Raw genomic sequence first — 22,284 nt, forward strand, 5'->3', positions numbered from 1 at the left:
AATTCAACCCAACCTAACCCAAGTTTGATCAGTGATGTGTTGGAACTGGTAAATTGTTGATATTTGAGTTTTATGAGATTTTAATAATTAATTTAACATATATAGTAGATAAGTAGAATTTTTTAAAATAATTAAAAAAAAAAAAACATCCCATCTCGAAAATAGAGGGTTTGGTTGTGAACTCTACTCGAGTTGCTCCGATCACCAACCCAACCAATCTGAAATTTCGAGTTGGTTCAAAAGATTTTTTTAACCCAACCCATATATATCTTTAGAGGGTTGGATTGTGAACTCTACCCGAGTTGCTCCAATCATCAACCCAACCAATCTGAAATTTCAAGTTACTAGGGTCACTAACCCAACCAATATGAAATTTCGAGTTGGTTCAAAAGATTTTTTTCAGTGAAACCCATATATACCTTTAGAGGGTTGGACTGTAAACTCTACTCAAGTTGCTCGGGTCACCAACCCAACCAATCTGAAATTTCAAGTTGCTGAGGTCACCAACCCAACCAATATGAAATTTCGAGTTGGTTCAAAAGATTTTTTCAACCGAACCCATATATATACCTTTAGAGGGTTGGACTGTAAACTCTACTCAAGTTGCTCGGGTCACCAACCCAACCAATCTGAAATTTCAAGTTGCTGAGGTCACCAACCCAACCAATATGAAATTTATAGTTGGTTCAAAAGATTTTTTTCAGCTAAACCCATATATACCTTTAGAGGGTTGGATTGTGAACTCTACTCGAGTTGCTCTGATCATCAACCCAATCAATCTGAAATTTCAAGTTGCTGGGGTCACTAACCGAACCAATATAAAATTTCGAGTGGGTTCAAAAGATTTTTTTTGAACTGAACCCATATATAACTTTAGAGGGTTGGACTGTAAACTCTATTCGAGTTGCTCGAGTCACCAACTCAACCAACCTACAAAAGATTTTTTCAACCGAACCCATATATAATTTTAGAGGATTGGACTGTAAACTCTACTCAAGTTGCTCGGGTTACCAACCCAACCAACCTACAAAAGATGTTTTCAACCGAACCCATATATAACTTTAGAGGGTTGGACTGTAAACTCTACTCAAGTTGCTCGGGTTACCAACCCAACCAACCTACAAAAGATGTTTTCAACCGAACCCATATATAACTTTAGAGGGTTGGACTGTAAACTCTACTCAAGTTGCTCGGGTCACCAACCCAACCAACCTACAAAAGATTTTTTTCAACCAAACCCATATATAACTTTAGAGGGTTGGACTTTAAACTCTACTCGAGTTGCTCGGGTCACCAACCCAACCAACCTACAAAAGATTTTTTCAACCAAACCCATATATAACTTTAGAGGTTAGACTGTAAACTCTACTCGAATTGCTCAGGTTACCAACCCAACCAACCTACAAAAAAAAAAATTCAACCGAACCCAGATATAACTTTAGAGGGTTGGACTGTAAACTCTCCTCGAGTTGCTCGAGTCACTAACCCAACCAACCTACAAAAGATTTTTTCACCCGAACCCATATACACCTCGAGAGGAAGAAATGCTTACTCTTACTACACTAGAATCTATATGTTTTTTTCAAATGTATCGGACATAGTGTCTCTTTTATCTAATTCCTTCGAACTATCAACTTTTGAGATGATCGAATCTAAATGTTCGAGAATTGTCGCCCACGTCATACCCTCTTGGAATAATTTATTAGGGAAGTAGAGAGAGAGAGAAAGAGAGAGATAAAAGGGATGAGCTCCTAGAGACAGGGAAGGCTCAGCCTCCATTTACACTAACCATCTTCCTTTTGTAGCTCTCTCATGGAGCTTCACAATTCAACACCGCCACCACCAAACCACCACATCCACACCCACAATGCTCTTCTCACCTCCAATTCCTTCCTCATCATCATCGCCTCCATCATCTTCATCGCCGTCCTCCTCGCCGTCCTCCTCCTCATCTCCATGCTCCACCGCCTCAAATTAGCTCGAGACACCGCCGCCGCCACCGCCGCCGCACAATCCACCACATTCAACCCCCACATAGCCATCAATTTCGATTCAAACCCAGGTACTGAATTTCACCCACAATTCGTTTTATTGCATTCCTTGAATTGATTGTAAATTGGGTCTGGATTTTTGCAGAATTTAAGGGGGGTGGGTACTTATATGGAGCCAATTCTGGGAGGATTTCTAAGTATAGAATCAGGGGAGGTCAGGTTTTCACTTACAAGGAAATGGAATTGGCTACTGATCATTTTAATGAAGCTAATGTGATTGGAAATGGAAGATTTGGGATTGTTTATAGAGGAGTTCTTGGAGATGGAGCTGTGGTTGCTATTATGATGATCCATAGAGATGGGAAGCAGAGGGAACGTGCTTTCAGAATGGAGGTCAATTGCTATCATTGATTCTTCTTTGTTTATATCTCTCTTGACTGAACTTGTTTTGAGTATCCATTTGCAATGCCAGCCTTCTTGTTATTGAAATATAGGCATTGGTTCTTGTGATTGTGTTGAATGCTTTTGTTCGGTTGGATTTGGGTGTTTGTGGTTAGGTTTGATAGTTTGTTTATAGTCGAGAGTCGGGATGCTCCCCTGTTCTCTGAAGCACTCGGGCCCCCAAGGTCTAGATAGGCATTGGTTCTTCTGATTGTGTTGAATGCTTTCATTTGGTTTGGATTTGGGCGTTTGTTGTTACATTTGACCGTTTGTTTATAACCGGGAGTCAGGGATATGCTCCCCTATACCCTGGGGCGCTCGAGCCCCCACGGTCTAGACCCGAGAAATTTAAGTTAAAAGTTACCTCACCCTCCCATTTTTGCAATTGATTGAAAGCAGGTGGATCTTCTAAGCCGCTTGCAGTCTCCATGTCTGGTGGAGTTGCTTGGCTACTGCGCTGACAAACACCATAGGCTTCTGATATTTGAATTTATGCACAACGGTACTCTTCATCATCATCTGCATAATCCGGACACTGAATCTCAGCCATTGGATTGGAATACTCGATTGACGATAGCCCTTGATTGTGCCAAGGCACTCGAGTTCCTCCACGAGCATGCCGTTCCATCTGTTATTCATAGAAACTTCAAGTCAACCAATGTTCTATTGGATCAGGACTTCCGAGCCAAGGTCTCCGATTTCGGCTCGGCCAAGATGGGTTCCGATAAGATCAATGGTCAGATATCGACACAAGTCCTCGGAACCACCGGATATCTAGCACCAGAGTGAGTCTTCAAAATACGTCTGATTTTTCATTACTTTCACTCGTTTGAATATCGGTTGGCCATGTGCAGGTATGCTTCAACAGGTAAACTTACAACAAAATCAGATGTATATAGCTATGGCGTTGTGCTACTAGAGCTTTTGACTGGTCGAGTGCCGGTCGATATCAAACGGCCACAGGGCGAGCACGTTCTTGTCTCGTGGGTTAGTTAACCTTACGAGAGATCTATCGAATCATATAATTGTCGTATAATCATGTCTGATCTCGTATTACATGGCTTCTAGGCTCTCCCAAAGCTGACTAATAGGGATAAAGTAGAGAAAATTATAGATCCAGCAATTCAAGGGAAATACTCTAAAAAGGATCTAATTCAGGTTTGTTAAGTCCTAGGATTATGAATTTGTCAATCTTGGTCTTTGTTATGACCCTACAAGTATCTGTTCTTCAGGTAGCAGCCATTGCAGCCATGTGTGTGCAGCCCGAAGCCGACTACCGGCCTTTGATGACCGATGTCGTGCAGTCACTGGTTCCTCTGGTTAAGAACCGATCGGCGTCGTAGATAGCCTTCAAGAACAGAGCAAGGTTCAACAGAGTAGGTTTCTTTTGTTGTAACTTTTATGTGAACCTGTAGAGGCGACAAACAAAGATTTACCTTAAAATCTGCTAACAACAATGGGACTTGTACATAAACCTTTTGATTGTCATTTGATGTTACAAAACATGTTTACTGTAAACTGTCAAGGCCTTACCTGTGGATGCCGAGTTAAGCTAGAATTTTTATATTCGTCCCTAATAGGATGTCACATCAATTTGAGAGGAGAACGAAGCATTCTTTATAAAGGTGTGGAAATCTCTCTCTAGTAGACGCGTTTTAAAAACTTTGAGGGAAAGTCCGAAAAGAAAGCCCAAAGAGGACAATATCTGGTAGGGGTGAACTTATGCTATTACAAATAGTATTAGAGCCAGACATCGGGTAGTGTACCAGAAAGGACGCTGAGCCCCGAAGAGGGGTGGATTTTGAGAACCCAAATCAATTGGAGAGGGGAACAAAGTATTTTTTATAAGGGCGTGAAAACTTCTCCCTAGTAGACACGTTTTAAAAACCTTGAGGGGTCGATTGGAGAGGGGAACGAGGGCGTGAAAACTTCTCCCTAGTAGACGCGTTTTAAAAACCTTGAGTGGTCGATTGGAGAGGGGAACGAAACATTGTTTATAAGGGTGTAGGAATCTTTTCCTAGTAGACACGTTTTAAAAACCTTGAGGGGTCGATTGGAGAGGGGAACGAAACATTGTTTATAAGGGTGTAGGAATCTTTTCCTAGTAGACGCGTTTTAAAAACCTTGAGTGGTCGATTGAAGAGGAGAACGAAACATTGTTTATACACTTATCGACCTTATGAAGACTTCTCCTTAGTAGACACATTTTAAAAACCTTGAGGGGTCGATTGGAGAGGGGAACAAATCATTGTTTATAAGGGTGTAGAAATCTCTCCGTAGTAGATACGTTTTAAAAATCTTGAGGGGTTGATTGAAGAGGAGAACGAAACATTGTTTATACACTTATCGACCTTATAAACGTGGTGATTAATAACATAAAAAAAAGAAGTAAACAATAATTCGAGGCTGAATATCACCTAGATGGAGACTTTACAATGCCTAAAAAGACCATGCTTATTATAGATCTTAGTTGTCATTAGTCCAGCAAAAGTTACAGCTACAAACAATGAAGAGAAGCAAATATAATTTACACGTCGATTTCCGACTACTGCAGAACGAATACCCGAAAATTTATCACTTCCAGTCTTGCATTCCATCCAACAGCAAAGCTGCATTCATAAATAGAACACGAGCACGTTCGGGTCGTGTTCAGAAGGATGTAGCAAGTGATCATACTCTCTACAGTAGCATGAACAAGCAAACCGTCAGTTCTACAGCTTGTGAACATTATTACTGCGAGTTGCTATTTTCAGGCTCTTTTTCCTCTCCTTCTGGCTTACTACTTTTACCAATTTTAGCTGAATATTTGGCAAAAGCAGCAGACAGAGCTGATTTGATGTTCAATTCAGGTTCTTTTTTGTGTTGGCTAGCATCTTCTGTGTTCTTCCCATCCACATCTTGTTCTTCACCGATCGAGCTTGGTTCGGTATTATTCTGGGTTGGAGTTTCTAGAACGGCAGGATGGGTTGAAATGACGCGCTTGAATGGCTCATGAAAAGTGTCGTACAGCCGCCTTACCTGATGAGGAAGATGAATTTAATAACAGCATTCGTGCAAACAAACGAGCTACGTATATCACAGTTGAAGGCTAAATGTTATCGATACGGTATGTCACTATGTGACGCTCATGTTCATTTGCATCTTCCCCAGCATACCATTATCTAATAGTTGTAAATGTTTCTATGATTACTTGTATATTAAAAACATGTTATTGTCTTGTTGATAAAAAGAAGGTAACTTCCCAAATCCACCGCTAGCAGATATTGTCCTCTTTGGGCTTTCCCTCCCGGGCCTCCCATCAAAGTTTTTAAAACGCATCTATTAGAGAGAGGTTTCCACACCCTTATAAAGAATGTTTCATTCTCCTCCCCAACCGATATGGGATCTCAAAATCCACCCCCCTTTGGGACCCAGCATCCTCACCGGCACTCGTTCCCTTCTCCAATCGATGTGGGACCCCCCAATCCACCCCCCTTCGAGGCCCAACATCCTTACTGGCACACCACCTCGTGTCCACCCCCTTCGAGACTCAGCCTCCTCGCTGGCACATCGCCCGGTGTCTGGCCCAAGCCCACTGCTAGCAGATATTATCCTCTTTGGGCTTTCCCTTCCCCTTGAGGTTTCCACACCCTTATAAAGAATGTTTCGTTCTCCTCCCCAACCGATGTGGGATTTCACAAACAAAGCTATCCTTCTAGCTAAAACCAGCTCAAATGTTATGAATGACATCAAAGACATGGTACATTTTCAAAATAAATTTGCGAACCCAACGAGTAAGAGTACAGATAACAAGAACTAAGGACACACTCGAAGAAGGGTCGTGCTTCGAAAAAAAAGGTCTACCTTGCGTTCACCTATGCCAGGGCAACGAGCTAGATCTTCCATTGATGCATCCATGACATGAGACAGAGACTGCAATGGAAAACTAATTAGCAGTTCAACACCAAACAAGACATAACAGACAAGAACGGAAGAATCTTAGCGAAAATACAGCAGAGGCGTACCCCAAATGTCATCCCGAGGGTAACCACATCAGTCTTGTTAACATGCCGAACTGATGTTAGGACATGAGTTAGCTACAATTAAAACCAGAATTTTAATTCAGAATATAGTTGTTGTGGATATAGCTTTTTGGAAATAAAAAACCAAAAAAGAGGCTATAGTTGATCGTGGTTGTAACAACCAAAATCCACCGCTAGCAAATATTGTCCTCTTTGAGCTTTCCTTTTCAAGCTTTCCCTCAAGGTTTTTAAAACGTGTCTGCTAGAGGGAGGTTTCCACACCCTTATAAAGAATGTTCCGTTCTCCTCCCCAACCGACGTGGGATCTCACAGTGGTATCACAACCACATAAATTAATGTTGAATAGGCAAAAAGCTTCAAGAAAACCAATACCCGAGAGAGGTAGTCGGTATCCATCTGACCTTGAATAAGATCTGCGGGCTTGTTTTCGTAAACTTTTATAGTCTCCAAGTAACGACCACACTCCTCCAAACTAATAAAAAAACAGAAATCAAACTTTTAAATTCACTTTGCAATATAATACTTACCAAAATCTTCAATAGACAGCACTAAAATGCTTAATAATGAAATGTACCTCCAAGCACAAAGAAGGGTACAATCGTGAAGTAGAGCTGTTTTGGTGACTTCAAGCAAAGGCTTGACAACATCTTCCTGAAAGAAACTAATCGATGACGTTACTTCACACGAGCATCAAAATGACTACGAAGACTTAATCTGGAAAATGGAGAACAGGGTAAGAAAAAAGGTGGCTAGGCGGTACGGTTTCTTACCACATCGACATGACACAGAACGACTCGAAGCTTGAAATTTTTTTGTAGTTCTCTTATACGGTAGTATAGGTAGTCCGGATGCAGTAGATGATACCGAAGACTGCAAAATAGGATTAATCTAACCATGAAATACTCCAACATACAGAAAGAAAAAGATTTTTTGCAAGTTCAAAACCAGTACTAAGGTTAAAAATTCAAAGGCTAAAGCAGCTCTGGTGGTGTGTTGTTTGCAAGCAGCAGGAAGAGGACCTTGACCTTATACTTTGGGATTTTCCTTCAGGACATTTGGGTTTATTTTAGCTAGCAATAGAGGTTGTTGTCTATGTTCGAGGAGGTGCTCCCGAACCCTTCTTTTAGGGATAAAGGAAGAGTTTTGTTTGTGGCAAGCTTGTGTTTTTGCTACTTTGTGTTAAATTTGGTTAGAGAGGAACAATAGGATATTTAGAGGGCTAAGGGAACTTGGGAGGAGCTTCGGGAGTTGGTTGGGTGTACGTCACGTTTACTGATCGGGCATTTTGTATTACCAACTTACACTTTGTTGGATTGAGATCTATTCATGTAATTAGTGTTAGACCTCCTTTTTGAATGTCTTGTAGATTCTTGAGAAAAGTCAGATGTGAGATCCCACATCGGTTGGAGAGGGGAACGAAGCATTCCTTATAAGGGTGTGAAAACCTCTCCCTAGTAAATGTGTTTTAAAACCTTGAGGGGAAGCCCAAAAGTGAAAGCCCAACGAGGACAATATCTGCAAGCGGTGGATTTTGACTGTTACAAATGGTATCAGAGCCAGCACCAAGCGGTGTGCCATCAAGGACGCTTGGTCCACAAAGCTTTCCTTATAAGGGTGTAGAAACATCTATCTAGTAGACGCGTTTTAAAACCTTGAAAGGAAGCCCAAAAGAGAAAGCCCAAAGAGGACAGCATCTGCTAGCAGTGGATTTGGACTGTTACAAATGGTATCAGAGACAACACCGAGCGGTGTGCCAACAAGGACACTGGGCCTCCAAGGGGTGGATTGTGAGATCCCACGTCGGTTGGAGAGGGGAACGAAGCATTCCTTATAAGGGTGTGGAAACCTCTCACTATTAGACGCGTTTTAAAACCTTGAAGGGAAGCCCAGAAGGAAAAGCCCAAAGAGGACAATATCTACTAGCGGTGGACTTAGGTGGTTACATCATACCTCATTTAAGTATGTCGGGTAGATTCTGTCTTGTAGATTATTTCATTTCTCTCAATGAAAACTTGGTTCTTATATTTTTTTAAAGAAAAATACTAAATATAGCCACATTTCATAGTAGGAATGACTTCAATGATTCATAAACTCGAGTTTATGAGTGCCAGTGCTGCACATAAGTCAGACAAAACAAAGCTTATATGCACACTGGGCACTCTAAATCAAGAGTTCAATTTTATTTTGTTTTATTTCTTTTGATACAATGAGTATAGTGAATAGAAAGGGAATGAAACTCGAACCTTAGATAGAGAGCACAAGAGCTATTCCCGAGTAAGTAATCGGGTACAACATCAGCAAAAGTCCATCTCACATTCCTAATGTGTTTGAGAAGTGGATTTCCTCTCTGAGAGAAACATGAGATGAACCAATTCACTATTATTAACGGCTTAATAATGGTATTAACTTCAAATAAAGTAAACTTGAAGTAATACGCCAAAAAAATATACTTCTTGTGAGATCCCACATCGGTTGGAGAGGAGAACAAAGCATTCTTTACAAGGGTGTGGAAACCTCTCCCTAGTAGACGCGTTTTAGAAACTTTGAAGGGAAGCCCAAAAGGGAAAGCCTAAAGAAGACAATATCTGCTAGCGGTTGTGGAATCTCACAATTCATCCCCTCCCCCTTGGGGTCTAGCATCCTCGCTAGCACTCGTTCCCTTCTCCAATCGAAGTGGGACCCCCAATCCACCCCCTTTGGGACCCCGTATCCTTGCTGGCTCACTGCCTCATGTCCACCCCTTTCGGGAATCAGCCTCCTCATTGGCACATTGTCCAGTGTCTAGCTCTGATACCATTTGTAACGGCCCAACCAGATATTGTCCTCTTTGGATTTTCCCTTTCGGGTTTCCCCTCAAGGTTTTTAAAATGCGTCCACAAGGGAGAAGTTTCCACACCCTTATAAAGCATTCTTTGTTATCCTCCCCAACCGCGTGGGATCTCACAATCCCCCCCCCCCCCCCCCCCTTGGTGCCCAGCGTCCTCGCTGGCACTCCTTCCCTTCTCCAATCGATGTGAGACCCCTCAATCCACCCCCTTCGAGGCCCAGCATCCTTGCTGGCACACTGCCTCGTGTCCACCCCCTTTGAGGCTCAGCCTCCTCACTGGCACATCGCCCAATGTCTGGCTCTGATACCATTTGTAACAGCATAAGCCCACCTCTAGTAGATATTGTCCTCTTCAGGTTTTCCCTTTCGGACTTCCCCTCAAGGTTTTTAAAACGCGTCTACTAGAGAGAGATTTCCACACCCTTATTAAGAATGTTTCGTTCTCCTCCGCAACCGATGTGGGATCTCAAGCTAAGAGACGTATTCAAAGATCATAACACTCCATTAAGATTACCAAAATACTCCTCACCGCTAGCTAAAATGAGTTTGATATTAGCAAGTCATGAATATATTTGTCAATCTTCCTAATAATTATAACTCACATATATACATCCAAAGCTAAGCTACAAGTCAGCCAGCCAGTGAAATCCCTTACCCATAATCACAACTCTATAATCAAAACCATCCACAATCTACCAACGAAATACACAAATGAAGAAACACAATGTGCCAATGCCAATTCAAAGTAACAATCTCACCTGTCTATTGCTGACAAGAATGGCATTCCGAGGAACAGAGCCGGACGCCGACAAGCTATTAGCTGGAGTAGCTGCAGAAGCTGATGTTGAAGAACATGGAGTGTCTAATTGATCATTTTTTCTGAAATCAACAACAAAACCACATACAACACATTGAAATCCAGCTAACCAAAAACACAAAATCCTAAACAATTAACAAAAATGGCGAAGTGGAAACCTAGGGTTCGTGATATCAGAATCCGGCAATGATTGAGAGGAGGAGGCAGGGACTGGTTGAGGAGGAGGAGAGTAAAATTCAGTGGATTTGAGGAACGCAAAGGCTTGGGAGAAGGATTGAGACTTCGGCTGAGAGCTATCGATTACTTCTTGATAAGAGGGTATCTTGATCATCGTCTTCATCTTTTTGCGAGCGGTTTGCTGTAAGTTCTCTTCCTCGTCTCCTTGCTGCTCCATGATCTTACTGTTTGTGCTGTTTCAGATTCTGGAAATTGAAGCGTTTGAAAGGAATTTCTTGTGTGTTTCTTGCGTCCTTCGGCAATGGACGACGGGAGGATTGACGAATCGACCCGATTTCTATGGCACATCGAATGCGGCCCTCTTTTTTAATTTTATATGTCGGTGATTTTTGTTTTATTTTTCTTTAAATTAATTAAAATAACCTTAAATACTTGATGCAATTTCAAAAAAGTTCAAAAAATTATTGATATGGTTTTTGGAGGATGAAATCCATGTTAGACGAACACCACTCTCCCCGTTTTAGTCCACTTTGAGCATAAGCTCTCATAGTTTTGGGCTTACCCGTTTTAGGGCATGGCTCTGTATCCCATATGAATTGAACACGACTCTCCATAATGGTATGATTGTCCACTTTGAGCATAAGCTCTCATGGTTTTAGGCTTACCCGTTTTAGAGCCATTAAGCTCTCATGGTTTTAGGCTTACCCGTTTTAGGGCATGGCTCTGGATACCATGTTAATTGAACACGACTCTCCACAATGGTATGATATTGCCCACTTTGAGCCTAAGCTCTCATGGTTTTGCTTTGGGCTTCCCAAAAAGGCCTCGTACCAATGGAGAGAGTATTCTTTGTTTATAAACCCATGATCATTCCCTAAATTAGCCAATGTGAGACCTTCATCATCCAACACCTCCCCTCGAACAAAGTACATCTCCCCTTAATCGAGGCTCGACTCCTTTGGAGTCTTAGTCATATTTGACCGCCTTCGAGGAGGCTTGACTCCTTTTCTTTTGGAGTCCTTTGTTCGACATTTAAGGATTTACCAATCTATTGGCACGACTAAGTTAGTCATGAGAGCTTATGCTCAAAGTGAACAATATTATACCATTGTGGAGAGTCGTGTTCATCTAACATGCTATCATAGCTATGCCCACCAATAGGTTGGTAAATCCTCAAGTGTTGAACAAAGGACTTCAAAACAAAAAGGAGTCTTGGGGAATGATCATGGGTTTATAATCAAGGAACACTATCTCCATTGGTATGACCACTTGTCACAATCGCACTTTTGATGCGGTGCTAAGCCAATTCGTTCTTTCTTACGTCGCCTACGGCCAGGCAACGTATGCTCGAGACTCTGACCTGGTTTAAGAAGAAGGTTTTAGAAAACAAGGGTAGAGAGAGATTTTTGAAAGAGGTCTTATATATGCAAGCAAGAGAGTAACAACAACGGCTCCCAGTATGTAACTATTAGTAAGGAGAAGCTGAGGTGGGGAGGGGGGGAGGGGGAGTGAGCGAATGTGTGTAAGCCCAGTCAAAGATGACTGTTCTAGGTGGGGCGGGCCACCTACCTTCGAATGGTCTTGGTCCTACGGACCGTGAACGGATTCACCTCTAGCCTTTGGGTACGTCGGAATTGCATAAGTTCACTGGGGTGGAGCACGGTCCGCCAATGTTAGGTGCTATTGATGGAACATGGTAATGACTATTCTAGGCAGGGCAGGCCACCTACCTTCGAGTGGTTTTGGTCCTACAGACCGTGAATGGATTCACCTCTAGCCTCTGGGTACGTCAGAACTGCATAAGTTCACTGGGGTGGAGCACGGTCCGCCAAAGTCGGCATATGTTAGGTGCTATTGATGGAACATGGTAAGCCTATCTTTCGGAACACTCTCTATGTACGTCAGAACCGCATAAGTTCACTAAGGTGGAGCACGGTCCACCAAAATCGGCATATGTTTGGTGCTATTAACCGCATAAGTTCACTGGAGTGGAGCACGGTCTTCTTCAACAACCTCGCCTAGATATAGTAAACAAAATGAAGGCATTTCTCCCAACTCCAGCTCAGAGTTCCCGCCAAACAAATCAAAGAATGTTCATCAACATAGGTATTGAAAGAAGGAGCCGGTAATCATTTTTCTCAATTACTCGACATCACCAAATTGTGCCTTGTGATTTCGAACAGTGAAGCCTATTTTTCATCCTTCGTGCTTCGTAACTTTTACTCCAACCAGATTCAAACGCTTCTGCGGTTCTTTTTTCTTTCTTCATCTTCTATGAATTTTATGATGCATTACATATTTACGAAATCCTCTGCAGTCTGTTTTGTTGCTTGAAAGCTTATTGAAGATTGCGGAAATCGAGGCTTGTATCTTTGGTTTGGATCGGCTTCTCGAATACATTTGCTTGATCAAATTGCAAAAACCGTAAGTTTCGAAGGTTAATTTTCTTCCAAAAATTTCTGGCGATCGAAATGATTGAACGAAGCTTCTGTCTCAAGTAAAACTGTAAACTGAAACGCTGGGAGTACCGTTTGTAGATTCGAGTACTTATTCTGTACAGTTCGGAAAATGTCGAACATAACTGTTTGCGCTCGATTTCGGCCTTTAAGTTCAAAAGAGAGGCGAGATCATGGAGATGCAGTGTGCATTCAATGTGTGGATTCTGAGACATTCATTTTTAAGGTCTGTTTGTACTTACTTACTTTTTGTAGATTGCAGGGAGGTAATTCACCTTGCTCCGTTAAATTTATTGTAGGACGAGAAGGCTGAAGAATTTACATTTAACTTTGATAGAGTGTTCTACGAGAAATCTGAGCAAACTGATGTCTACCGATTTCTTGCTCAGCCAATCGTCCAAGGTACACTGTGATCTTCAGTGCACTATCATTTTATGATTTGAATCCGGCAGTTTCTTTATGAATGTTAGGTTTGTTATTAATTTCCGAATTAATTGGATGGTTCTTGTGGAGAAATCAATTCTTAGATGTTGGAAGAAGTCAGTATGGGCTCTTGCATTACTTTGCTTAAGGCAGAATCTACCTCTCATGTTGTGCTTTGACTTATGACACAGATGCTCTTAATGCTGTTAATGGGACAATTATCACCTTTGGACAGGTGAGATACGTTACTCGTCTAGAATATGTTTGAAACAAGACTTCCTTTGTTCAAAACTTAAATCTGATCTGATATTTGCATAGTCCCATAAAGAATACTATTGTGTTCTCGTGCACGACCATACATATGCATGGCATAATTACGCATATTATTCGACCTGCAGGGAAGGATCTTGATGGGTAAGTGTTAAATACAAATCATTGTACTTCGAGCTTATTTTATGCTAGAAGATAACTAAATGGAAGGAAAGTAAAAAAGAAGATAAATCCACTTTTTACTCATTGAGAATCGATTCTACCACGCCTCTTCTTAGTCTGCGCATCATGTAGGATAATCTTCAAATGTCATTTGGGTTAACATTTTATACTGTCAAAATGCAAGAGTTAGTTAGTTAAAGATTAATTTCCAAATAAAATTTTCATTTGGAGTCAGTAATGTTTCAAGCTCAATCGAATGTCTGCAGATTATATCCTACTTTCTATTTAATTGTTTTAGAATTCCCTTTGGGATGAAAATGAATCGGTGATCCAGACTTCTGTTTCAATTATTAACTTTTGTAGAGGGTACGGTGTAGCAAATTGGTTATGTATGGTGATTGGAGTGAATAGGGACGAGTTGAGGGGTAATGTGATTGATTGTTGATATTTGGGTGTGTACCCACTGACCATATGGGTTTCCCCTTCGTTTCGGAATTTTCCATTTCTACATCTCTTTCTTCCATTTCTTTCCATTTTGTTGGTCATGGTATTATGCCTAAAGAGTAGACACAGGATAATAAAGAGTCTAAGCTCGATCCACCTTCACTGACACAAGACTCTTTCCTGCTTCTGTGACAGACTGGAGCTGGAAAAACCTATAGTATGGAGGTATTAGACCATTCTTTTAAGAGAGTTGTCAACTTAAACTTATCAGAAGTCATATTTTCTGGTGATCTTATTAAAGCAGGGGCCTGGCATACTAGAATGTGATGCAACAGAGAAGGGTTTACTTCCTAGAGTGGTAGAAGAAATTTTTGAATGCACTAAATTTGCTGATGAAACGAGCAAGTACACAATCAAGTTATCTATGGTATTAGTTAGCCGACATTATGCTATCATGCTTACACCTATCATTCCTTATATTGCAGCTAATTAATTACCAATGAACATTGTTAATTTTTTTTTATCAATACGTGTTTTCTTTTGGCTTTTTTAGGTTGAGATATACATGGAGAAAGTGAGGTATAAATATCTCTGCTCAATGCACGATTCTTTTCCAGCAATTAGAACTTTCCATGACCAAATAAGATAGAAACCAATGTTGAGGATTATTGAGAGTGAGTCCACATTGGTTAATTTAGTGGGAGATCATGAGTTTATAAGTGAGGAATACTATCTCCATTGGTATGAGAGCTTATACTCAAAGTGGATAATATCATACCTTTGTGGAGAGATGAGACTAAAATAGTAAACAGTGTTTTAGCAGTTTGAAGTTTTCCTAATGAACGAAATATTTTCAGAGATCTTTTTGACTTATCAAAGGACAACATACAAATCAAGGAGAGTAAAACACAAGGGATAATGTTAAATGGTGTGATTGAGGTAAGCTGTCTTCGTATCAACTTATTAAGCAAAATTTTCTAGCAATTTTTTTTTTTATTTGTAAAAATTTACATACTTATTTAGTTTTCCACGCACACAAATGTGTGCCAACATGTACCATGACAATTTTCTTTACTGAGATTGAAAAAAAGTTATCATTGGTTCACGAGGATAAAAGCAATGCAACTCATATGTTGGATGAACTATCAACAGAGTCGTCTAAATTTCATGCTGCAGCATCTAAGTAGCTTATTATTTTGGTTTCACAGCTGAATTTAATTCATTTGGTTGTTAGTTTCCTTCATTTCTCAGAACATTTTTATTATCTCACATTACAGATGCCCGTAAAGGACCCTCCAGAAGCATTGCTAACCCTATCTGTAAGATGATATTGTTGTTTTGATTATTTTCTTGCGATGCAGTTCAATCTTTAATTTCTCATGTGAACTGTCCAATGCAGAACGGCATAGCCAACAGAGCTGTAGGAGAGACCCGTATCCTGCCTTCTTCTCATGGCACTTTTATTCCTGAACATCCAAAAACATGTTATTTCTCATATTCTTTAACGTTTCATGGTCAAATCTTCGTTTTCTTCTGAACACGGACAGAAATGAACATCGCCAGCAGTAGGAGCCACTGTATTTACATATTCACTATTCAGCAAGAATCAACAAAGGACAAGAGGTAGTCTTTTTCAGCCATACCACTGTCAAGTTCTGAATGGAATAATCCATGCTGATCCTCTATTCCTTGAATAGGGCCAGAACTGGAAAATTGAATCTAGTGGACTTGGCCGGATCTGAAAAGGTGGAGAAAACTGGCGCTGAGGGGAGAGTTCTTGAAGAAGCCAAGACCATTAACAAATCACTTTCAGCTCTGGGGAATGTAATAAATGCTCTAACATGTGGACCAACAGGCAGAGGAAACCACATTCCATATCGTGATTCTAAGTTGACACGGATTCTACAAGATGCACTCGTTGGTTACCTCTCTAATTTCCACTGTAGTACATGTTCCTTAACTTAATTGAGCAATTTAGTCCTCTCACATTTCAGGGAGGGAACTCACGTACTGCATTGTTGTGTTGCTGCTCACCCTGTCCTACAAATTCATCTGAGAGCCTCTCAACCCTTCGCTTCGGTGCAAGGTATGTCTGAGCAATCTGTTTCAGAATTCTTGATTGACAAATTATGTTATATGGCTTTCGGGAAGTAAAAATTATTGAAGTTCACCTAAAGCTAATGATATTTGGATCAACATCTTGATGGTCTAGAAAAAAGAGATTTTGTTAGGTAAAAAGCTTGTCCGAGTTGGTGATTATATTGTCAAATGTTAGTGCTCGTTAGAATTATGTCCTATAGCCCACCACTAGCAGATACTGTCCTCTTTGGGCTTTCTCTTTTGGGCTTCCCCTCAAGGTTTTTAAAATGCGTATGCTAGAAAGAGGTTTCTACACCCTTATAAAGAATATTTCGTTCTCCTCCCCAACCGACATGGGATCTCACAATCCACCCCCTTCGGGGGCAGCATCCTCGCTGACACTCGTTCCTTTCTCTATTGATGTCGGACCCCTAATCCACCTCTATTTGGGGCCAGCATCCTTACTAGCACACCGCCTCGTGTCCACCTCCCTTCGGGGCTCAGCCTCCTTGTTGGCACATTGCCCAGTGTTTGGCTTTGATACTATTTGTAATGCCCCAAGCCCACCACTAGCAGATATTGTCCTTTTTAGGCTTTCCCTTTCGGGCTTCCCCTCAAGGTTTTTAAAACGCATCTGCGTTTCCACACCCTTATAAAAGAATGTTTCGTTCACCTCCCCAACCGATGTGGGATCTCACACTAATCAAATTGAGACATTCTTTTCCTGTAACGTAAGATCAGTCTCGTACTTATATTTTACTAATATATAAGGCCATTACGTTATATATCAATATGAAGCAATTACTCAAACACTCCACGATTTCTCTGTCTCAGTTTCCTTACATTTAGACTCTTTGGCTTGACGTTCTAGACTAACATCCATAACTAAAGATCTATACTCTTTTTTTTTTCTTTTGGCCAATGTTGCAGGGCAAAGCATATAAAGACTTCTCCTCGTGTTGCAAATGAGGATAAAAGTATCAGAGAGCTCGAAAATTTCACTCCAATAAAAAGGGAATCACGCGAGAAACTTCTAAATGAGGTGAGAAGCAAGGAATGAATGATTTTATTAGCAGACAGATAGATCAATTTGGTTCCTTACGCAGTGTTTCCATTTGGTATAGTTGCAGGAGAGTTTGGATATTGAGCATGTTCAAATACTTGAGGAGTTGTTTATACAAAATGGAATTCTATTTGATCCTTGCTCCATTGAAGAGACGGAATTAGCCTATGAAAATGTTACTTCACAAACCATTTCTTCGTTGCAGCTGGCTTTGGAAGAACTCTTGAGCACCAATGTAGAGGTACGTGAAAATCTTTCAACTCTTTGGAAGTCTTTTTTTTTCTTCTTTTTTTTTTTTATTTAAAGAATACAGAGCCGCTTATCTAATTTTAGAATTATGTCATTAAAAATACAACTTTAAATTTTAATATTATAATTCAATCCACAAGTGATTTAAACGATATACTTTTTTTTTTATATATATATATATATATAAAATAATGAGGTGTGAGATCCACGTCAGTTGGGGAGGAGAACGAAACATCCTTTATAAGGGTGTAAAACTTCTCCTCAGTAGACGAGTTTTAAAAACCTTGAGGGAAATTCCGAAAGGGAAAACCTAAAGAGACCCTGGGCTTGAAGGGGAAACCCGAAAGGAAAAGTCTAGAAAAGACAATATGAAACATTCTTTATAAGGGTGTAAAACTTCTCCCTCCCTAGTAGACGGGTTTTAAAAACCTTGAGGGAAATTCCGAAAGGGAAAACCTAAAGAGATGCTGAGCTTGAAGGGGAAACCCGAAAGGAAAAGTCTAAAAAGGACAATATGAAACATTGTTTATAAGGGTGTAAAACTTCTCCCTCCCTAGTAGACGGGTTTTAAAAACCTTGAGGGAAATTCCGAAAGGGAAAACCTAAAGAGACTTTGGGCTCGAAGGGAAAACCCGAAAGGAAAAGTCTAAAAAGGACAATATAAAACATCTTTTATAAAGGTGTAAAACTTCTTTATAAGGTTGTAAAACTTCTCACTAGTAGACTCGTTTTAAAAACTATGAGGGAAAACCTAAAGAGACGTTGGGCTTCGAATGGGAAACCCGAAAGGAAAAGTCTAAAGAGGACAATATCTACGGGTGGTAAGCTTAGGCTGTTGCATGAAGTTAGGATGTGGCCTAAGAATATATTTTTCATCTCTGACAAGGGATGTCTCTCCCTCACCCACTCTATTTTCTGCTAATCAAAGATTTGTTAGGATCGATACTAGTTGTTCTATTTTCTGCTAATCAAAGATTTGTTAGGATCGATACTAGTTGTTAGCTCTGATACCAATTGTTAGGATCGCTCAACAATGCACACACTCGATCAAAATTAACACAAAAAAACAGGAGAAAGAAAATACAAGAAAAAATATTGGCTCAAGGTTTTATTATTGATGATTTCTGAGAAGCACATAGAGCACTGCCTAATGGAGTTTATATATAAGGTGAGAAGCACATAGAGCACTGTCGAATAGGGTTTATACATGGTTTTTCAATTTACTAAAAGCTTTCAAAGATTTAAGCAAATATAATAACAAATATATCTCTATCAAATCTTTACCGATCTCTACAGAAATATCTTCCAAATATATCCCACACTTTACTAAATATCTTTTCAACAAAATATCTTCCAAATATATCTGTACCATACCAGATCTTTACGAAATATCTTTCAAATATATATCTACGCATCAGGCTCTATATCCCACCAAGATTTTGGATCTTGGCTCGGCCAAATTCCGATGGAGAAATTGAACATTCCTTAGTGTAACAAGGTAGGGGAAGAAGGTTAGGGGGAGTGGGAGCTGAGAACTTTTACTTTTTTTAAAAAAGAACCATATCGCCGAAGGTAAGACAAAATGTATACCATTTATTATTCTGAGGTGTTTGTTTGAGCAATGTAATTATAAAGCTTTAAGGTGGCTTGGGGTTTTTCATGTCACTGCAGCTTATGAAAGAGAACGTGGCTCTGAAGGCAAGAGTATCCGCAGCTGAACTCCACCATGAGCCCATCTCAAAGTCCACCTTACAGGTTAGTATATCTTGCCATCTTCGTCTCTTTAGGGATTGGTTCAAATCTCTTTTCCATTTCCCACCCAACCATTATACTTAGTTTCAATTTTCAAACTACCTATATCCTCCCCTCCTTTCCTCAACCCTCCAAAAGCACAATCACTTTTATACCATTTACTTTTGATATTTTTGTAATACAAATTTAGGTAAGTCTACGTAGTTTTTGTTGTGCGCCGAAAGCGGAACAAATGTACTCACAACACCAATGAACGAAATTACACAAAAAGACACCAAGATATTTACGTAGTTCGGAGAGAAAAGTTCCCCTGCATCCACAGGTAGCAACCAATTACTAATAAATACAATGTGACACCTAAAATTTGATTTGTTCAGTAGTAGAAAGAATGACATTATATAGCCTTTGGTTGAACCTAAAAATATCAGCGAAACTTAACGTCCCAAAGAATAGGACTAATCAGTCTTAAAGAATAGGACCTTGAACCTGTTTTAGTTTTAAATAAGATAAATTGAGTCATATTAACCTTGAAAATTGAATTCGGAGAAAAAAAAAATGGCGGGGCTAATCTAATCCAACTCAAATGATCTGAACAAATCTAATTGAATTGGAACGTTTTTTCAAAGGATACAAAATGAGAGTGAGCTTGTATTCTCGTAATGTAAATTTGTTCTCTCGTAGTATTTTTCGTATAATAAAATCAAATAGAATTTGAAGACAAATTTATGAATTTTTATTTTTCTAGCTTTATTTCTTACATGGGAGATGATATGAATTCGAAGTGTTTTAGTAACATTTTATCTTGTTTGTAGGTTATATATTATTTTTAGATCTTTTTAGTACCAAAATGTGGGGCGGGAAGATTGGATTTAAAATTGTAAGCTTACTCCACATTGGGGGTGTATATTCAACCTGACATCCGGACCAACCCAACCCAAACTATAAGGGTTGGGTTGGATTTTTTTGAATCCGAACTGAATCGGTTCGGTTTCGGATTTGTGGGCAAAACTTCTGGGTTGACCCGAGCAAAATAAAAAAATATATAATGTTTTAAGAGTTTTTTTTTTTGTATTAATGAGTTTGTTAGAGTGGTATTGAGGCCAATCTAAAAACATTCACGCCCGAGTTTGACACCACATAAATATATGTTTTTAAATATATTTGTTTGACAACCCAACCCGAACCCACCACATAAATACATGTTTTTTTTTTTTTTTTTTTTTTTTTTTTTTTTTTTTAATTTCTTTGTTTAGTTTCTTTTAATATATTTGTGGTGAATTTTTAATAAATTGGGGATAAATAAAACTTAAAAAAAAAAATTGACAAAAAAAATTGACAACTCAACTCAACCCGAAAATAGAGGGTTGGGTTGTGAAATCCAACCCACCCGAACTTTTGGGTTGGGTCAAAAAAATCTCCCAACCCGACCCATATAGACTCCTACTTCACATATAAATAAACCAGTAGGTTTCAAGATAAAACAAATCCACTAAAAATGCTATTATTAGTATTTTAATTTTAATTTTTTAATTTTTGTTTATTGAAGTATATTATTCTTAAGATTTATTTTAGTTTTAATTTTCTAAAGGCAGCAAGTCAAAAGTTGACAGAGACAATAAATTTTAGTTTTAATACTTAATTTATTAATTACAAATATATATATATATATTATGAAATCCAATAATTCAAAATTTAATAATTAAAATTTTTAATTAATCAATTTTCATTCATTTAGTACTAGTCACTCTATCGCAGAACAATAATTGAAGTCGTATGTACTATATGACAAATTATGTTAATGGATATAATCACTACAAACAAGTCGATTTTTTACTGGTTTTGTAATTGCAATTGTAAAGAATTTGTTTATAAACAAAGTCTCCTCTGGGGTCACTTAGAGTGTAAAACCCAATTGTTCAAGTCTCGAAATCAGCCCGCTTGCCTTCCCGCCCCGCCACGCCAGCGTGCTCTCGCGTGCGCGTCTGCGCCTACGCCCCATCCATCACCCATTAATTGTGAAAGTACATGTGGAGTGGTCGGTTTGTTGTAATTTCTTTTTTTTTGGGAGCTAAGTAACATGAAAGAATGATTCCCACAAAATTTGAGATGGAAATTACTCAACTACTTACCTTGTATAGAAAACCGATAATTATTTCTCATGAAATTATGTTTCTACCTCCTTGTTTTGGTATTATGCACTTCCGACCTCAAAACTGTGAAGGAGGAATCGTAGTTGGAAGATAATATCTCGGTAAGTTGTATTCTTAAACATCTATTTTCGTCCAAATTCATATTTGTTTTGATTTAGGATTGAAAAATGAATACCAAAATAATTTACATGTTTTAAGAATTTGACATAAAAGGGGTCGAAAATTGATCAAAATTGGCCAAAAGTCGTCGAGAATTAGGGCCAAGAAAGGGGAGAAACCGCAAAAATGAATTAAAAAAAAAGCCTCGAATCCAAGCCTCAGGTTTGGAAATAGTCGAACTTGAGTTATGGAAGGAGTAGGGCCAGATTGCAGGCTAGGAGCCAAACTTGCCTCGGGTTCGGAAAGGCAGGCTAGGAACCAGTTGATTATTTAATATTATTTTAATTTAGAATTAATTATTTAAATTAATTGTTGAAATATTAACTTCGAAAAATCCAAGTTTGAGTTAGTGGAATATTGAGTGTCAATACATGGTTCATCCAAACTTACATGTTTGCTAAATAACCCTACTAATATGAGTGAAATTTTTGAGTGTCAAAATTTGGTTAACTCAAACTTGTATGCTTGTCACATAATTCCACAATTACAGTGGAATTTTGAAGGTCAAAATTTGGTAATCTCAAATTTGTCATTCATCGGATTTCACAATCCCGTTCTAAGGTTGGAGAATAGTAGAGAAGATACTAGTGGTGGTTCAAACTCGATTTGTGAGGAAAACGGAATTAAAACAAGAAAGAAATTTAAACTACAAAAGGTTAGTACTCAAACTCAGTTTTAATGCTTTTGAATATGCTAGCTAATTTACTATAATTGATGTACTTAGAGTGCCTAAGATCTAAATTGCTTTCGCATGTGTGAGATTAACACTTTCAATTGGTATCAGAGCCGGGGTTTAGGCACT

The 22,284-nt window shown here is 39.2% G+C and overlaps 3 protein-coding genes across 11 annotated transcripts; 2 read left to right on the plus strand and 1 right to left on the minus strand.

Moving 5' to 3' along the window:
• The first annotated feature begins 1,747 nt into the window (after positions 1–1,747).
• On the plus strand, positions 1,748–3,950 carry LOC111780128 (putative serine/threonine-protein kinase PBL7). Its single transcript, XM_023660421.2, has 6 exons — positions 1,748–2,062; positions 2,137–2,384; positions 2,832–3,217; positions 3,287–3,419; positions 3,501–3,590; positions 3,665–3,950. Exons 1-6 carry the CDS (start codon positions 1,813–1,815, stop codon positions 3,773–3,775), a joined length of 1,218 nt encoding a protein of 405 aa, XP_023516189.2. The 5' UTR covers positions 1,748–1,812; the 3' UTR covers positions 3,776–3,950.
• Positions 3,951–4,831: 881 nt separating this feature from the next.
• On the minus strand, positions 4,832–10,635 carry ERCC1 (nucleotide repair protein). Of its 2 annotated transcripts, none has more exons than XM_023660424.2 (9): positions 10,257–10,635; positions 10,040–10,160; positions 8,698–8,801; positions 7,225–7,324; positions 7,029–7,105; positions 6,856–6,926; positions 6,437–6,486; positions 6,276–6,344; positions 4,832–5,450 (listed from the first exon to the last, which is right to left on the minus strand). In XM_023660424.2, the coding sequence occupies exons 1-9, from the start codon at positions 10,490–10,492 to the stop codon at positions 5,163–5,165; spliced, it is 1,116 nt and encodes a 371-aa protein (XP_023516192.2). In that variant the 5' UTR covers positions 10,493–10,635; the 3' UTR covers positions 4,832–5,162. The 2 variants fall into 2 exon arrangements, with proteins under 2 accessions (XP_023516192.2, XP_023516191.2); XM_023660423.2 differs by having other exon boundaries at positions 6,437–6,508; positions 6,827–6,926; positions 10,257–10,634.
• A 1,627-nt stretch (positions 10,636–12,262) lies between these two features.
• On the plus strand, positions 12,263–19,489 carry LOC111785314 (ATP binding microtubule motor family protein). Of its 8 annotated transcripts, none has more exons than XM_087119448.1 (17): positions 12,263–12,381; positions 12,593–12,699; positions 12,813–12,957; positions 13,031–13,133; positions 13,346–13,389; positions 14,226–14,255; positions 14,335–14,457; positions 14,584–14,609; positions 14,888–14,969; positions 15,308–15,349; positions 15,430–15,463; positions 15,578–15,653; positions 15,728–15,947; positions 16,025–16,116; positions 17,040–17,151; positions 17,234–17,413; positions 19,093–19,388. In XM_087119448.1, the coding sequence occupies exons 3-17, from the start codon at positions 12,844–12,846 to the stop codon at positions 19,255–19,257; spliced, it is 1,443 nt and encodes a 480-aa protein (XP_086975574.1). In that variant the 5' UTR covers positions 12,263–12,381; positions 12,593–12,699; positions 12,813–12,843; the 3' UTR covers positions 19,258–19,388. The 8 variants fall into 8 exon arrangements, with proteins under 8 accessions (XP_086975574.1, XP_086975577.1, XP_086975580.1 ...); XM_087119451.1 differs by having other exon boundaries at positions 13,069–13,133; XM_087119449.1 differs by having other exon boundaries at positions 12,307–12,400.
• The last annotated feature ends 2,795 nt before the right edge of the window (positions 19,490–22,284 follow it).

This window comes from Cucurbita pepo, chromosome 18 (assembly GCF_057944985.1).
Source record: "Cucurbita pepo subsp. pepo isolate OVF chromosome 18, ASM5794498v1, whole genome shotgun sequence".
Classification (NCBI taxonomy): Eukaryota; Viridiplantae; Streptophyta; class Magnoliopsida; order Cucurbitales; family Cucurbitaceae; genus Cucurbita; species Cucurbita pepo.

Coding starts and splice junctions, on each gene's coding strand:
- LOC111780128 (XM_023660421.2), top strand. CDS start 1,813: ATGGAGCTTCACAATTCAACACCGCCACCACCAAACCACCACATCCAC. Junction 2,385..2,831: donor AACGTGCTTTCAGAATGGAG/GTCAATTGCTAT, acceptor GATTGAAAGCAG/GTGGATCTTCTAAGCCGCTT. Junction 3,591..3,664: donor CTAAAAAGGATCTAATTCAG/GTTTGTTAAGTC, acceptor TCTGTTCTTCAG/GTAGCAGCCATTGCAGCCAT.
- LOC111785314 (XM_087119448.1), top strand. CDS start 12,844: ATGTCGAACATAACTGTTTGCGCTCGATTTCGGCCTTTAAGTTCAAAA. Junction 13,390..14,225: donor CAATTATCACCTTTGGACAG/GTGAGATACGTT, acceptor CTTCTGTGACAG/ACTGGAGCTGGAAAAACCTA. Junction 17,414..19,092: donor TCTTGAGCACCAATGTAGAG/GTACGTGAAAAT, acceptor ATGTCACTGCAG/CTTATGAAAGAGAACGTGGC.
- ERCC1 (XM_023660423.2), bottom strand. CDS start 10,492: ATGGAGCAGCAAGGAGACGAGGAAGAGAACTTACAGCAAACCGCTCGC. Junction 6,509..6,826: donor ATACCGACTACCTCTCTCGG/GTATTGGTTTTC, acceptor TTTTAATTGTAG/CTAACTCATGTCCTAACATC. Junction 5,451..6,275: donor CTGGCATAGGTGAACGCAAG/GTAGACCTTTTT, acceptor CTTCCTCATCAG/GTAAGGCGGCTGTACGACAC.